The 18,873-nt window shown below is 43.2% G+C and overlaps 1 protein-coding gene across 1 annotated transcript in view; it reads left to right on the forward strand.

The window, feature by feature from the left end:
• Positions 1-5,404, forward strand: part of LOC126278867 (cytochrome P450 4c3) — a 313,222-nt gene extending 307,818 nt beyond the window's left edge. Inside the window, exon 12 of the mRNA XM_049979145.1 lies at positions 2,170-5,404. Within this exon, the coding sequence (XP_049835102.1) occupies positions 2,170-2,330 (161 nt within the window). The 3' untranslated portion in view covers positions 2,331-5,404. The remainder of the gene's footprint in view (positions 1-2,169) is intronic.
• The last annotated feature ends 13,469 nt before the right edge of the window (positions 5,405-18,873 follow it).

Here is an 18,873-nt window from a genome sequence, read left to right on the forward strand (position 1 = left end):
ACGCAACGAACAATCTCAAACAAAATGGAAAAAACGATGGATAGAGCCTCTGCCATGTAAGCAGGAGATCCCGGGCTCGAGTCCCGATCGGAGCACACATTTAAAGCCGGCACGGTAGCTCAGGGTGTTTGGTCAGAGGGTTAGCTGCCCTCTGTAATAAAATAACTGAGTTAATCGATCAACGACGAACTTCAACGGATGTATTACGACGTCCGCCCCGAGCAGATGCAACGAACAAAATGCGATAAAAAAAAAGCTGTCTAAGGCTCTGCAGTCATGGACTATGCTGCTGGTCGCGGCGGAGGTTCGAGTCCTCCCTCGGGCATGGGTGTGTGTGTATATCCTTAGGATAATTTAGGGTAAGTAGTGTGTAAGCTTAAGGACTGATGACCTTAGCAGTTAAGTCCCATAAGATTTCACACACATTTTTTTTATTTTTTATTTTTGATGCCTTACACTCAATTTGGGATGAATTCAGCTGTCGGCTAGATAGCGTCCGTGCAGCCAATGGAGGACATATTGATCAATTATGATGGATTTTTATAAAATGGCTCTGACCACTAAGGGGCTTAACGTCTGTGGTCATCAGTCCCCTAGACCTTAGAACTACTTAAACCTAACTAACCTAAGGACATCACACACATCCATGCGCGAGGCAGGATTCGATCCTGCGACCGTAGCACTCGCGCGGTTCCGGTCTGCGCGCCTAGAAGGATTTTTATAAACTTCTATCTTTTCTGACAAGGGAACCTCCCCATCGCACCTCCCTCAGATGTAGTTATAAGCTGGCACAGTGGATAGGCGTTGAAAAACTGAACACAGATCGATTGAGAAAACCGGAAGAAGTTGTGTGGAACCATGAAGTAATAAGCAAAATATACAAACTGAGTAGTCCATGGGTAATATATGCAACATAAAAGATTATCAGAGTTCTAGAGCGCCGTGGTCCCGTGGTTAGCGTGAGCAACTGCGGAACGAGAAGTCCTTGGTTCTCGTCTTTACTCGAGTGAAAATTTTACTTTCTTTATTTTCGCAAAGTTATGATCTGTCCGTTCGTTCATTGACGCCTCTGTTCACTGCAATAAATTTAGTGTCTGTGTTTTGCGACCGCACCCCAAAACCGTGCGATTAGTAGGCGAAAGGACGCGCCTCTCCAATGGGAACCGAAAACATTTGATCGCAAGGTCATAGGTCAACCGATTCCTCCCCAGGAAAACACGTCTGATATATTCTATACGAAACTGGTGACGGCATGTGCGTCACATGATAGCAATATGTTGTTCGACCCACCTAACTTATACACTTGGCGAATGGGTAAAAAGATTCTTTTACATTGCCCGATTTAGGTTCTCTTGTGGATGTGATAATCACTCCCAAAAAAGTGATGAAAACATGAGCGTTTGACACATAAACTGAAAACCAAAAATAAAAGTTTTGATTTGAGAGAAGACTTGAACCAAGGACCTCTTGTTTAGCAGTTGCTCACAGTAACCACGGGACCACGGCGCTTCTGACCTCAGAGTGTCCTTGATGGTGCCTATCTTCCGCATCAACTACTCAGTTTGTATATTTTACTTATTTTTTCATAGTTCCACACAACTTCTTCCTGTTTTCTCGATCGATCTGTGTTCAGTTTTCCAAGGCCTATCCACTGTGCCAACTTATAACTAAATCTGAGGGGGGTGCGATGGGGAGGTTCCGTTGTGAGTAATTCAGTATGCAGTTTGTTGGTGTTAAGCCCTTCTTCATAATAAATGATTCTATTTAGAACCGAGTCATTCTTTTTAGGACACCCTGTAAATTATGTACGCAAATCATTCTTGTGAATCAACCTGTCTATTAAAGGAAACTATATCAAAACCCTTGGAGCAGCTCCTGAGATTAGCCCTGAGATAGCTTTCAGACAGAAAAACGCGACGGGGGAATTTCGGTCGTAATATGTCTGAAATGTTTCATTAGTATAGTAATGTTTGGTTGCTAATGTTTATTTGGTCATTTACTGTGGATTTATTTTCTGTGACTACCTTTTGACTTTGAAAGTTTCCTTGCAGCGTTAGGAGATACATCGTAAAATTAGAGAGGTGCAATTCTGACGCTGCTGGTCACGTACTAGCGTGTCCAGAATAGCGTACAGGAACAGAAGAGTGAGCCTGTGCACTTGTGTTGCAGGTCAGAAGTTCGCCATACTGGAGGAGAAGGCGGTGATCTCTGCGGTGCTGCGGCGCTACCGCGTGGAAGCGGTGGACCGCCGCGAGGACTTGACTCTGCTGGGGGAACTGATCCTGCGGCCCAAGGACGGTCTGCGCCTGCGCATCGAACGCCGCCTCTGACGCGTGGCCGACGCCCGGCTCACCTGTATCGACCGGCCGGGTCGACGGTCACACGCAGCGACAGACACTCCATCGCCCACGCCAGACACACCGCAGCTGCACGCCGCCCCCTAGCTAGGTAGCCTCGTTCTAGGCCACTCGCAAATGTATGCGAATCGCGGCTTGTCTGAAACAATTCAAATCGAATAATTTCTACTTGTACGGTTACAATGCAAACATAATCAACGAAATCTGTCAGAAGAAGCTGAAAGCCAAACAGTTAATTAACAACATTGAAATAACGCTAGACAGACAAGTAAAAGAAGAATAGCAAAACTACGCTGTCATGCCGTACATCGGTAGCGCGTATGTTTTGCAAGAAAATCATTCATTTTAGTTCTCGTACCGACACACATCGAGTAACGTTATACGTCACAAAATACAGAAAGAGCGTCCTTTCAATAAATCCAGAATTTACAGTATGAATTGCTGAGATTGTGATAAATTGTACTGGCCAAACGCGGAGAAATTTGAAGCTTAAAGAACACGTCTAGTATGCATTTGAGAGAAAGTGGACACTCCGCATTAGACATAAACGAAGCATTAAAAAATTTTTACACAAAGCAGATAAGCGAAAAACACGGATATCTTGGAAGAGATCGAAATATATGAGCATGGTATATAGCAACCGATACAGTCGTTAAATGAGCAGACAGACTTGCGTAATATAACATTTTTAGGCAATTTTCATCGTATTTTACGATTTATTGAATTCAGCAATACCGGAACTTTAATTATGCCTATACTGATTAAAACTATTCTCGAAGTCCACCCTGTAAGAAGTTTATTAAGAATTAACGACATGTACATAAGACTGTGATCAAAGTGTAATGTTATCCACTGACATGTCTTACCTATTTACTGTACTTCTCGTATTATTTGCCGACATTTGATAATGGGCTAAGGCCGTAACAGGCCAGTAATGTAATTGCATGATGCAGTAAAGGAAAAACTTATCAGCCGACGATGGTCAACATGGTTGCATTATTTAGATTATTTTACTTCGATTCTGCTAAGTGGTTTATGACAAAATGTTAAAGTACATGACTGTACGATGAAATCTTAAAAGACAGGACGGAAATCGGTCAGTTTCGTTCATATCTTCCATGTTTTCGGCTGTGGGCATCTGTGAGCAAACTAATTTTCACTATAAGGTTTATTTCAGTCAACGTTCCGGGATTTATTTAGTGGCTACATTATTTTCGACTGTACAATAATTCTCGGTAGAATTATCTAGCCGCTAAATACATTTGCGAGCATTGACTGAAATACACCCCATACTGGTCGTTCCATATAACGATTTACTGTACCAACAGGTTTGAGACGGTGGCAGACAACAGTTAACATGTTGTGCAAGCACGATCTTCAGAGAATCGTTTACGTAGAGCACGCGATATTTCTGTTCGATTTCTTTAGATTTTAATGTCGTCTGCGAGACAAGTGGCCACCATTTTGTTCTGTAGGAGATGATATATCGCACACCAGACATTGTGTGAGCACTGCATTAGCGTAACGTTATAAAGGACCTGTATAACCGTATGCCATTAGTTTTAAGCCTGGAACTATAACCAGTGAAATAAATCTTTACACCGAAGAAAATGTGACTGGTTACTGCAATTAAAGCTTTTCCGTGATTTGGGTCAAATTGTGGAAGATACCTCAGCTTCAGTTTAATGAAGAGTTGAACAGTATTATTTGTTACATATTACGCCAGAATTAGCTTATTTGGCTCCTATGTACCAGAACTGAAAAAGTACAAGTCATTTTCTAGTATTTTGTGCGTTCAAATGCCTTGTTCTTTTATTTTATCATTACAGTTGTATCGCAGTTTCTTGGCATTTCGAGTGTAATAATAGCTTATATTTTCATCATCTCGGACTGCAACTAACAATTCCAACAATGAATTAAGGTAGTGCATTAAGTGAGACTACTGACAGTGATGTTGCCGAAGCGTGTGTCCCTCTGGATACAACAAATGGAAATAATGTGACTAGAAAGTTTATAATACACGGACTACGGTCCGTTTGATTCCCGGTTTGGAATATCCCTCAGAAAAATTCAAAAGTCCAGATGCTTCCATTGAAGAAAAAATTAGCAAATTTATCCATGTAGTTAACCAGATTAGCAGTGAGCAGTGTCTGGAAATAGTAAGAGAAAAAAATATGTATTGAACCCTGCTTTGGTTTCAGAAAATTTAAAAATTATCAATAAAAGCAACAAATGCCAAATTCTGACATTCAATAGACTTTATTAGTCAGTCAAAGCACCCACTACCTCCTTTGCCGCATACCTGCAGTTCAGAATACGAAATCTAGGCTTCAACTGGCTTGAACGAAGTGTACAGATGTTCATTTAAAATAGTCCAGCTATTAAGAAATTAAATGACAGATTGTAATCATGAAAGAACTTGAATTATTTCCCGAGGTAAACAATGATAAATAGATAATTCAGTACTACTTAGAAACTGAATATATTTGATTTACACTTCGTGGAAGTCACGGAATGATTCTGACAAAGGTTATTGCTACGTCCGTACATTTCTGTCAGGTGTCCTAGTTTAAATTGTGCTCTAAGTAATAGGAACAATTCTTACTCGGCCAGTAACAACTTCAGGCAAACTGCTTTTCGGAAATGCTGCGAGCAACACGTTCCTCAACAGTTCTTTAACTGCGGAAATTGGGCGTTCTTAATAATCGTGTTGGCAGCGGCAGAGGGACAGAAAGACAATGGCGAATAAACTTTATCACTTTATGCACGCACTCTTTACGCACCTGCTCCACCCGCTTTGTTGTATTGTATGTGAATCTAATGCGAATTCTGGAAAACGTTGTACAGACGTTAAGACACGCACATACGAATGTTATTTAAGTAATTGTACTAATATAAAGAGTGAGTTTTATGTTATGCTCATTGTTAAAAAAATTATTTATATTGTCACATCTGTAATGTAACGAATTAAATGGATTTACATTATAAAATATCTGTAATATGTGTTGTTCGTCTCTGAATAAAATTATCATCATTTGAAACATTCATTAAGTGGATGTCCTAATAACTCAGCAATACCTTCATGTCTTAACGTCAGTGGTATATACCGAGGTGACAAAAGTCGTGGGATAGCGATATGCAAGTATACAGATGGCGCTTGTATCGTATACACGAGGTATAAAAGGGCAGTGCATTGGTGGAACTATTCTCGGGGGATTCACTTGAAAAGGTTTACGAGATGATTATGGCCACACGATGGGATTTAACAATCTTTGAATGCGGAATAGCAATTGGAACTAGACGGATAGGACATTCCATTTCGGAAATAGTTAGGAAATTCAATATTCCGAGATGCACAGTATCAAGAATGTGCCGAGAATACCAGATTCCAAACGTTTCGTAAGGGACAACGCATTGGCGGATGGCCTTCACTTAACGACGTTTGCGCACAGCTGTCAGTATTAACAGACAAGCAACACTCTCGCGAAATAATCACAGAAATCAATGTCGGACGTACGACGAACGCTTGCACTAGAACAGTGAGGTGAAATTTGGCTTTAATGGGTTGCGACACCAGACAACCGATGCGAATGCCTTTGTTAAAAACACAGTATAGCCTACAACGCCTCTCCAGGGCTCGTGATCATATGGTCGGGCCCTAGACGACTCTCTATCTACATCTACATCTACACTCCACAATCCACCATACGATGCGTGGCGGAGGGTACCTCATACCACAACTAGCATCTTCTCTCCCTGTTCCACTCCCAAGCAGAACAAGGGAAAAATGACTGCCTATATGCCTCTGTACCGGCCCTAATCTCTCTTATCTTATCTTTGTCGTCTTTCCGCGAAATGCAAGTTGGCGGCAGTAAAACTGTACTGCAGTCAGCCTCAAATGCTGGTTCTCTACATTTCCTCAGTAGCGATACACGAAAAGAACGCCTCCTTCCCTCTAGAGACTCCCACCCGAGTTCTTGAAGCATTTCCGTAACACTAGTGTGATGATCAAACCTACCAGTAACAAATCTATCAGCCCGCCTCTGAATTGCTTATATGTCCTCCCTCAATCCGACCTGACAGGGATCCCAAACGGTCGAGCAGTACTCAAGAATAGGTCGTATTAGTGTTTTATAAGCGGTCTCCTTTACAGATGAACCACATCTTCCCAAAATTCTACCAATGAATCGAAGACGACTTCCCCACAACTGCCATTACATGCTTGTCCCACTTCATATCACTCTGCAATGTTACGCCAAAATATTTAATCGACGTGACTGTGTCAAGCGCTACGCTACTAATGGAGTATTTAAATATTACGGGGTTCTTTTTCCTATTCATCTGCATTAATTTACATTTATCTATATTTAGAGGTAGCTGCCGTTCTTTACACCAATCACAAATCCTGTCCAAGTCTGCCTGGTCAGATGAGATCCGATTTCAGTAGGTAAGAGCAGATAGTACAATTCGAGTGTGGCGGAGACCACACGAAGCCACGGGCACAAGTTGTCAATAAGGCACTGTGCGGGTGGGTGGTGGTGCGGACTGTGCTTACATGGAATAGGACGTTCGACGCGATACTATGAGGTATCCCAAGACTTTTGTCACCTCGTTGTAATTTCCGGTATTTAGCTGACTGCCAGTGTTGCTTGACAAGAATTTTAATTCCCCATATGAACAATAAATATTCCACTGACCCTAACTAACCCTGGTTTTAACATTGATGACGACTAACATATGATGAGGTAAGTATATGTAATTTATTTCTTTTCCACAATTTTGGGAAATGATTAGTGAAGTGGGTGTGAAAAGAGTTACTTCGTGACTAATTATGCATCACCAGTCTTTTGTACTTTGCTCACTGAATTCTAACCCCCGGCTCGCCCTCCCCACTTCCCCTCTATTCTCACACAAACATAATTTGCGACGACAGATGATAATGCATCACTCATCGACATAAAGCTATTCAATGTGTGAATTGAAGCGAGCAACGGAGTTGTACCTCATCTTTGTAGCTATCGCAACTACTGTTTGGATAATCAGACCCACAAGTAGATTTCACATGCGTTGTGAGCAGAGAAATCCCCACATCTTCCTTAGCTCTTCCATTACCTCTTCTAGAACACATAGTCTATATGTAGAGTCTGATTGGTAATCAAAACGTCATGGGTCTCAGGTTCGAACTGAGCTACTGCTCCAGTTGTAAATAAAAATCATCATTAGTGGCGGCCGAAGATTTCAGATACAAGAAGTCCCCCTCACTCTGCCAACTGTCTTGTCAAATATAGCGGAGAAGTGGACAGAGACTCAGGGCACTCTCTTCCTCTTGAGGTGGAAAACTGTCCCTAAAAGGTGGAAGAATCAGCATCGATCATGGGGACGAGGATGCAGAAGGCAATGGAAACCACTCCATTAAACAAGCATACAATGCGTATCTGCAGAACATGTGGCTTGTAATAGAAGAAGTATCATGATAATTCCTCCGCATTAGTCCCCTATTTGGATCTCCAGAGGGGACGGCCAAGGGGGAGTTGATCAAGAGAAAAAGCTGCAATTTCCAACGAAGGGATAACATTCTACAAATCGGAGAATATCCAATGAAGGGTGAAACGTCCCCTTAGAAAAATCATACACGACTGTGCTTAAACTGACACACAATATTTTTAGCGAAACGCAATCTGACTTTCAATAATCCCTACAAAAGAATGGCCCTGACTAACATTAACCTATACCTATCACAAATCATTTACCTCACAAAAATCTTCGTTACTCAAGCTACTGCAATACAGCGAGCGCCACTACTGCCAGCTAAATAAAAGATTCAAACTACTGAAGGCACTAACTACTGATAGGCATAGTTAGCAAATGAAAGATTTTAACACAGAACAAACAATGTATTTACCTTAATAGTCATTATATATATATATATATATATATATATATATATATATATATATATATATATATATATATATCAGTTCGTGACACCAATTCTTACAAATTTCAAAACTCCGCCATCTCTCTCCCCACGTCCACCACAGCTGGCGGCTCACCTCCAACTGCGCAACGCTACGCGCTGTTAGCATCCAGCTGCCGCTGCCCAACACTACAAATGCAGACGACAGTGCAAACCAGCCACAGACTGCACACGGCACAGCCAGTGATTTTTATACAGAGCGCTACGTGGCGGCGGCGTTACCAATAAAAAAACCGAAAGAGCCTACTTACAAGGGATAACATTCTTCAAATCGGAGTACGGTATGTTAGAGGTTTGAACGTAGTAGGAAAGCTATAAAACCTTAAAAGAGAAACGCAGGGGCTCATTCTGCTCATAAATATAGTGAGCATCAGTAAAGTGAAGTGGAGAGAAGATAAGGACTTCTGGTGAGACAAATATGGGGTAATATCAACAGCAGTAGAAAATGGAATAATGGGAATAGGTATTCATTATAGTTAAGGAAAGTAGGGCAAAGAGTGAGCAATTCAGTGATAGAGCTGTTCTCATCAGATTTGACAGCAAACTAACACCAACAACAATAGTTCCGGTATACATGTCGACGTCCCAAGCAGAAGGTAAAGGGGTAGCAAAAGACTGTGGCAATACCGAATGTGGGCTAGGCAGTAGGTATGAGAGAGGAGAAAGACTTATAGGCTCTGCACTAAATTTCAGATGGTAATAGCGAATATACACTTCAAGAATCACAAGAGGAGAAGGTATACTTGTACTTGAGGTAGACTCGTCAAGGGGCTCGCATCTCTTTTGTGAGCGTAGGCTTGGCTATAAAGCGCCCCGGCCCTTGAAGCAGTACTTTCCTTTCCATGCCGTAAGTGTATCCTTCTACTATTCCTTTTTCCTCCCTGCCTCTGCATTGAATGGTCTTTTTGGAGCCTATTAGACTTGGATCTGGTTTGTGATTTTGGACACTCCTTTTCTCCCTTATAGCATTCTACACTTTTCTTTCTTAATTACATGATCCCCTCATTGCGTTTGATTTGCTACCACTTTTCCAAATTGTACAGAAGTGCGGATCATGCAGAGAAGATGGCGTATGTTCCATCTTTTGTGTCTTTCTCCATTTGCACCGTTTCCTTTTTGCAAAATCCAGCACAGTAGTCATTCCGTTGCCGGGGAGTCGTCAAGTATCTGCATGGTGGTAGCCCCCTGACCACATAGGGATCACACTGTTGGTGCCTCAGCTGGAAACTGCCCACCCAAGGCAAGGAGCATGCATCTCTCTTGGCTGGGGCACGGGGACTCTAGGCAAAGGTTTACTGACAAGGTGCCGGTCACAGTGGCCAAGCGGCTTTAGTCGCTTCAGTCCGGAACCGTGCGACTGCTACAGTCGCAGGTTCGAATCCTGCCTTGGGCATGGATGTCTGTAATCTCCTTAGATACGTTAGGTTTAAGTAGTTCTACGTCTAGGGGACTGATGACCTTAGATGACCTTAGATGTTAAGTCCCATAGCGCTTAAAGCCGTTTGAACCATATGAAGTGGTCAGGTAACCATTGCTGTGACTGTGTGGCGCCTGTGAGGGAAGCCCCGTTTAGAGTTGGTGGTACCAAGGAGGGAGATTCGTACATGAAGCGAATTTAACTTTCTTCCACTGGTGGCTGCAAGGCCTCAACAGTCTCTTCCAGGTGAGAAAGATAGTTATAATGCAGAGAGATACAACCTCACGACGTTTCCTTCCATGGCTACTCTGTGGGAAAAGGAGCAAGCCAGGTATCTGGGTGCAACATACTTCACTCATTGTTTGGTATGTACTCGGACTGATGGGGGTACCTTTTCTGCAAGTAAACCATTATTTATTGTCAAAAACATTGAAGACAAACTTTGGCAAGTAGACAGTCTGGGTAAAATGTGAAATTTTTCGTTATTAATTAAACCTTCCTCTGCCGCCAAACCTACAGCGCTTCAGGGATGTGATCGTCTAGGGGACGTACCTATGACCGTAACTCTACACAAAACTTTGAATATGGTTCAAGAAATCGTCTTCCACAGAGATCTTTTGCTCGAAACTGATGAATAGCTCCAGACTAATCTTCGGCAGTTAGGTGGACATTTTACCAGATGTGTACGAAAAGGGTCCAAGGATAATTGTACAGACATACGTGCCTTTATCTTAGGCTTTGAAGGGAGTGTCCTCCCAAAGAAAGTTAAGATCATGGTGTGTAGGTCTAATGGCAAAACATGTGTCTCACCACCTGTGAGGCACTTTAGATTCTTACACTTTGGGCATCTGTCATCCTACTGTACAGCAAACGCAAAATGCTGCAGCTGTGGACGGTCACTCCACGAAGGTAGTCCTTGTGAACATCCACCTTTGTGTGTGAACTGTGCAGCACATCACCCACCACATTCACCATATTGCCCAGTTTTCAAGAAATCTGTTGACTGCCTCTCGCGTACTGAGGCATCTTAGAAATTTGAACGCCTTCAGCCTGAGGATATGACGATCAGTGACGCTAACATAACGACCACAGCCACCCCCCTGACTCTACCTTCCCCAAGCCACATTTCCCACCACCTCCTCTCTCAAGGTTCCCACATTATCTTATTCTGGCACCACTTCCTGCACCTGGTAAGGGAAGTGTTCTCCTTCGGCGTCTATCAATGACAGGGCTCCCTCTCGGAATCCCTCTTCTCAGAACTCCCTGGACTGGAGGCCAAAGCTAAACACTGGCTGAAGGAGACCCTGCCTGCGGGGATCCAACACTGTCTGGTCTTCATCTATCCCTGTGCTGAATGTGGATAGCCTCATGAACGAATCTTTCCCACCAAATGTTACGAAGGAAAAGAAAAGAAGAAGAAAGTCGGGACAAGGCTTCTCCGGTGCCCCCAGATGCTCCAGATCCCCCCAAACAGTTGCATTCTGTGGCGATGTTTGTGGATGTGGTTCCATCCCCATTGGTGACAGGCAGTGACACTGTAGCGTGACTATCCTCCTGGTTCCTTCACCTTTAACCTGGCCACCTATCAAGTGGTCATTCAGTGGAAATGCATTGGGTACTGTTGTCACCTGTCAGAACTACAACACCTTTTCTCCTCTCCTTCGGCTGTTTGCTTTGCTCTCCAGGAAACACACTTTATACTGATTACCATTCGGCAATGTTCCATGATTATCGTGTGTTCAGTGTGATGCGTGCTAGTCCCGAGACGACATCTGAAGAGTTCTGTACTTTGATTGGTATAGATTGTGAGCGTGTGGGTGCTATTCTATCATTCTGCGCAACGGATTAATCTGAGATGTACCCTTTACCCTGTGGCTCCTTAAAGATGCAATTTCCACCCCCACACTACTACAGATGTCAGACAGACGCTCCTAACGTTCTAAAGAGAAATGCCTTAAAAACTTTCAACAATAAATATCGTCTGGAGTCGTGCGCTGTAAGGAAATGACACAAAAATTCACACCATTTCTTACGTAACTAGTGAGATACTTGGGTACTGGAGTAGTGCTACTTAGTGTAAGAAAATATGAAACTAACGAAAATTATTATTTATTTTGCAAAAATTCTGAGAAATCACAATGGCACTTTTAGTTATGAACTGAACAAGCTATTTCCGGGTTCTTTTCGGAATGTGAAGTTACCTCTTGAGGACAGGATTCGCTAATGAAATTTCTATACAAAGTTTAAGAATGGCTGAGAGCCGCGCCTACTCAACTTGAATAGTTATCCATTAGAATGTTGCTAGGTACGGTCGAGGCTGTCGTGTGTGAAATGCAGTGAAGTGTACTGTTGTGGAGGAAATATGGGGCTCGCAAGAGCTGTAGCGCACAATAGCGTAAGCTGCGATGACTGCTGTCTGCGCCGCTCGCTGCTGACAAATAAGATAACTCTCGTTCTATCTGGACTGATCTTCGCCAATCAAACTCTCCCTACGCCTTGATGAAGTCAAGGACTCCTATTCGCCCCTAGTCTAACTATTGGCGTGGTACACCGGTCAGATAACCAGTCCACTGTGATGCTACTCAAAAATTCGCTCGCAGGCATTTAACTATAACTCTGTCTGTTCACACTGCACAATAAGTGTGGCAGCCAACAAAGTGAACAATGCTTAATCGCAAGGACTCAATATAGAATCGCACTCAGATTCGCTCTCGACAGAGGTGCTCTCCCAGTGAAGTACTGAGGAGAGACTTGTTCCTCTCTCTTTCAGTACACGAACGAGCATACACGCTGTTGTTACGTGCTCTCACTCCAAGAGCGACAGCAGAATGGCCCCTCTCCATGCCAGACGTGAAGTCGTATATCTTTTGGTCTTTTCCATTACTCCTTCAGCTCAAGGCGTCAGCAATATCGTCTGCCAATCAGCATTGCTCTTCTAAAACGGGAGAATAATATTTTGTTTAAGGCGACCAATCCGAAAATCTGTAGCATCGGTGTTTGGCGTTTGCTGTCTCCCTGTGAAAATCTCTGAAACTGCGTGCTATGTTTGTAAAGAATGCGTAGGCTGGGCGCTCCCACACAATGTAGCGGAATCTGCTTTTAAGCTGAACACGGAGTTGTTCTGCCTTTCACTCGGGCAAACGCTGTCTGCTCTACGGGCAGTCGCCGGCCAACGTAGATAGGTTGACTCGTCCTCTGAAGGGACCGACCCCCCAGTGTGTGGTTTGCCTCTCCCAAACTAAAAGCCCCTGCGACCGTCTTGTCTTGAATGTGTGTGTGTATGCCAGCTTCAAGTATTTCAATCTCGGTGCGCACTTGAGATTTACTAGTTATTTGCATATCGTTTACATGAATTCATACAACATTGACTTTATCTTATCGATTTTGGGTTCGAATAAAGCGTCTTGATGTGCGGAATATGATTGTGAGGGCAGAATATGTAAGCAATGTAGGTCAGGAGACTACGACGTCTTACAAGATGTCGTCAGTGAATAATCCACCTTTATACCTCATTGGAGGAAATAACAGAATGGCTGCAAATGACCTCCGTGATTATCATTTGCAAAGTTTATCTACCTCCAGGCAGGCCACTTACTTATGTTGCATTGCCTATATTAATCCAACAACTTTACCCCCCTTTTCTCCTGTTTGGGAACTTCAATGCACACCACCACCTTTGAGGTAATACCACTTCATCTGGCAGGGGTTTCTAACTAACCAATTTCTCACAGACCATGATCTGTGCCTCATCATCGATGCTTCTCATACGCACTTCAGTTCCGCCCATGGCACCTTTTCAGTTGTCAACCTCTTCTCCTAGTCTTGTGGCTCCGCTATATTGGACACTGCACAGCGATTTTTATGGCAATGACCACTTTCGATTGTTCCTGCAGTTTTCTTGCCACCGTCAGACAGACCAACTACAACGTTGAGCACTTCACAGAGCCAACTGACCTTATAGGCCTCTGCCGCTACATTTCCCCGCCTCGCTGTTGGCTTGTGTTGATGAGGTTGTGCAAGGCATCGGAGACGCAATGATTCATGGTGGAACTGCTATACTCCTTTCCATAGGTCGACCCCCCCCCCCCCCACCACCACCGCAGCCAAACACATACCTATTCAGGACCGCCAACGAGCCCTGCAACATTTCAAATGACATCCTTCCTTATCACTTTTAAGCAACTTTGTGCTAAGGCACGCTATCTAATCAAACGAAGAAAGAATGTAAGAATGAACAGTGGGAGGGCTATGTCTCCTCCCTGAAGATGTCTGCCTCTTCCTCTCAGGTGTAGGTCAAGCACTATGGTCTTATGGGCGTCAATGATAAACAGCTGTTTTGGGTATTGTCCTACAGGGTGGTGTTTGTACCAGTTCATTGGTTATTGTGGAAGAGCTGGCGAACCACTTTGTGGCAGTGTTGGCGTCCTCCTCCTATCCGGCTACCTTTCTGGCTCGTTCCATGACGTAGCCACATGCCTTGGACCAGTTCGCAATCACCTGCTCAATAACTGAATGTTCCTCAAAAGCAACATCTCCTCCGGGTCTTCAAACGTAAACAGTTTTTGGCTCCGAGGTGCTTTCCCCTCACAATGGCGAGATAGAGTAGTTGTCCCAGTCTTTAAGCCAGGCAAGAGCCCAGCATCTCTCGACAATTACCGGCCGATCAGCCTGTACTCTGTAAGCTTCATACTCTAAAATATGCTTGAAAGAATGTCTGCCTACAGATTATGCTGGGTGCTCGAATCTCGGGGCATTTTATCCCTCTATCATCGCGGTTTCCGGGAGGGGCGATCCACAACTGACCATCTGCTTTCGTTGGAAGCTGCAATCCGACAGCTTCTTTTCTAAACGCCAACGCTTTATCGCAGTCTTTTGTAGGCATAAGGCATCGACTGGCGTCATCACATTGTAACTCGAGCTCGATCCCATGAGCAGTTCTGGAGTAGAAGGCGGGAGAATTATCTCAGTTACAATACCATAACATCCACTTCTTTCAACATCTAAATAAAAGGCCAGAACCGACAACCCACTAGGGCAAACACTAACTGCCGATATGCAAGGCTGAAATATGTGCTTATTTCACAGGAATCTGAAACTATTACCATCCAAGCATTCTGTACCAAACGCATCTCAATCTGCAGATAACGGACTATTTCGTAATCGCTGAAGTATAATGTCCTCAGAGTCCAATGCCTGCTACCACGGTCTTCACAAAAATGGTAAATATCGAAAATAGTTCACTTCACTTCGCAACTGGCGTGAGGACCGTCAGCTTGCAGGCTCGCTAATCAACTCAAAGCTGCTACCCTGAGCTGTGAAGTAACTGATTTCCCATTAATATGCAACAAGCAAAATCTGAAGCAATGTCAACCATACTAACGACTGCCCCGCTAATCAGTGCGGCGCTTAAAACCCACGAAAGTTCAATCGACAACTACAACAACTCAAATGAACTCAACAACTCCTCAGCTGATTTGTGCAGCACCTAAAACCATCGGTAAATATCAGTAACAAACTGCTACAAAGCTAACGAACACAATGGTTGTCCAGTCGATCTATGTAGGACTTAAAACCACATGAAAATTTAATCACCATTGCAACAATCTAAAGGAATTCAATAACTTCCAACTGATCCTTGTAACACTTAAAACGGTCTTAACATTTGAACACAAGTCCAAAACTGTCAAAGAATTCTCTTCAAGAAATGGAAAAGCCAGCACAAGCTCGTCAAGGTAGCCCACCGCACAATCTACCGAAGCACAGTCACCAACAACCTTCCACCTCCGTGCCGCCATCACAGCTCCACACATCTGCTCCCGTACGCTATAGGGCGTTGCCTGCTTTCCCTGCACGTGACAATTCGAAACCAGCGGAGCTTTCAAACTAAATCTCTAGCCATCCCGAGCCGAAAGACGAGAGATAAGCTTGCAGCAAGTGCCACACAGCACAACATTTTACTTACCTTCCATGACTGGGGCTTTCAAGAGTAGAAGAGTAAGGACAGATCTCACACTGTGTGCTTCACCGATGAAATCACCGATGACGTCATCGATGAGTCATAGGATTTCCACCACCCCTCTCCCATCTGGCCAATTGCCCTATGTACAAATCGACAGTAAATTGAAATTTCCACAGGAAATTGGAAATGGCGGGAAATTCAAAAAATATCCCATTTGTGCTAGTGATTTTGCTATGGAAGTTGGGTTGTTGTCCTAAGTGTAAACTAATGGGAAGTTGAAAAATGCAATATAACGACAAGGACATTCTGCGACAAGCTCTATGACGTCAGAATCCGACACCTGTCATACTGGAACTCCCTCTATGACATTACGATCCAGCTCAAAGCTGTTGGGCTCCAGAATTGGAATACAAAGACAGTCTAACTATGACATCACAGTCCAGCTCAGACCTGTTGGGCTATTTATAACAGTGTATAATTCCAGTCTGACTTGAGATACTGGAACAGGTTCTGTGATGTCAGAATCCAAGTTCTGGAACACTGGCACTATCACATCATAGACTAGGAATGTTTGTGCAGTTGCACGTCTATCTGCTGATCTACTTGACGAGCTTTTCCCTTCAAGCTTCTATTGACTCAGAGATGTATAGTCACTGCTCCTCCTAACTGTAAGTTTGGATCTCTCCACTTGCGTCTGTTTCAAACAAACACCACAAGGGAAGGAGCCTTCCAGACATGTCCCTCCGCCACCACCCAGACTTATTCGCCAAAGTCCAACCTGTATGCTGTGTAATGGGAACACTTGTGTCTTTGTTTAAGCATATACATTGCCAGCAAGAGCTCTTTTTCTGCTGTCAAGTCACCGCACACGACTGTCACTCTCAACAGGTTGAGTAAGGCAGCCGCTACACAGCCCAGCTTCGTGCAGAGAAACACCACACACAGACTACCAGTTTGCTAGCCTAATAAGAAATAGAATACAGCTTCACGGGAAACACAGTCTGCTCAACCTGAGTTAAAATGATGGCAAACATGAAAAATGCACGAACCACGAAAATAAGCAATAAACAAAAATGGAAAAAAAAATCAAGAAATGCACATTCATCCTCCTGATAGTGCCTCTGAACCCAAAATAGGAAGTAGAAAAAAAGGAAGAAAAACTGAGGTACTCGTTTGCTTGTAAAATTCTTCACAATATTTGTGACTGGAATGGACAGGATACATACATATCTAGTAAAACAGTTCTTGATATGAAAGGAGATTGGGGTCTCAACTTTACAGTCCAGTTACTGCTATATCGAAAAGACTGCGCATTTTGCATTATTGTCAGCACACTCTTGACACTGTGGATCCCAGAATATCGAATTCGATAACGATTTCCGAAATTAAACATCCCATGCATCTAGCCCCAACTACCATTCCACGTTCAAAGATTGTTAATTCCCGTCATGCAGCAATAATCATACCAGGAACCTTTTCACATGAATCACCTGAGTATATATGACAGCTTCATCAATGCATCGGCCTTTTATAACTTGCGTGAGTGATACTACTGCCATCTGTGTACGTGTATAACATTATCCCATGTCTTTTGTCATCTTAATGAACAAAACTGAGAATACCACACAGTGCATTCACTTTCACGAATCTACGTTCAGAAACATGATGCATGTTAGTTTAGCCAACCAGATTGCAGCGTATGAGTGTGGCAAATTGGGTCCACATGTACGTGGATCTTTTGGAAGTGTCTGGCGTGAATTTACAGAGCTTACACATCAGAACATATCAGAGGAAGCTTTTGCAATGAATTACGATGCATGCTGTGCTTCAGTACACAGAATGTGTGATGCATCTGCATCATCACTACCTGACGTTGCTCGAGAATTAGATGCATATTTATATTTATTTATCTATCCTACAACGTTAAGCAATATTTTAAAAAAGCGAAAATAAATGAATATTTATCTCTCTAAACTGTGTTTCATTTCATCAAAAATGACAACAAAATTCTTTATGTGTGATCAGTAATTTAGATAAGAGGCAGTCGAGATATATCTCGCAAGGAGGAACTGGAAACATTTAGCAGTGACCAGAAGCATGAAGAAGAAATGCAGCTGAATTTTATGTGAGTTGTTCTTCAAGCACAGGATGCATACATATCTAGTAAAATAGATCTTGACAAGAAGGAGGGAGGGCGGGGTTCTCAACTTTACTGTTCAGTTATTGATATATTAAAGAGACTTAGCGCATCTTGCATGAGATGAAACTTAATAGATCAACTGCTGTAGAGTCAGAGAAAGGCTTAATAGCTCATAAATTTCCAGTTGTTTCCCCAGGGTAAGACATAAACTTACTAGTTCGTTATTACACAAGGCAAAATGTGTGTGGAATGCAGCTAACAAAAATGAAAGTACATACAGGGGAACTATGCAAGATGCCTGTGGGAGGAAAGGACAGAGACTACTTCCCTTGTGAGGGCCACATTGTTCTGCACTACGTTATTAAGAGTGGGTTCCATGTTGCACTTTTTTATAATTCGCTTACTTGTTGGCACATCGGTCTGCGCCACGCCTGTTCCCACGTTTGAGTATTCCGTCTGGTTTTTTTGTGCCATACACTGTTTAATCCCTGTATCCTGTCTGGAGAACAGCACAGGACACTGCATCTTACTATCTCCTGCACTGTGATTGTCTACAATGCTGTGTCATACAGGGTACCCTGTCTGTGAGGGTGATTTGGTATGTAAGGAGCATTGAGCCACAACAAACGATGCCGCCATCAATAAGTCATGCGTTTCCCTCACGACCACCCCATCTGACAAAGGCCAGTTATCCTGTGTGTAAAATGGCGGGAATTCAGATTTTGGTGCGAAATCAAAAATATTGGCGGTAAATTTAAAAAAATAGCCCAAATACGCTAGTGTGTTTCATGTGAGAGTGGGGACGTTGTCCTAAGTATAAATTGGCAGAAAATCAAAGACAATGCATTTTCATGCTGGCTGACTTGGAATACGAGTAGCAGTAGACCTATGATGGCAGAATGCAAGATGGCTGACCTGGAACACAAGATGGCGACCGGGGGATACTGGCACAGAGCTGGAACACTGACACTGGTTCTATAATGTCATAGTCCTGCTCAGACGAGTTGTGGTATTTCTAACAAT

This window comes from Schistocerca gregaria, chromosome 1 (assembly GCF_023897955.1).
Source record: "Schistocerca gregaria isolate iqSchGreg1 chromosome 1, iqSchGreg1.2, whole genome shotgun sequence".
Classification (NCBI taxonomy): domain Eukaryota; kingdom Metazoa; phylum Arthropoda; class Insecta; order Orthoptera; family Acrididae; genus Schistocerca; species Schistocerca gregaria.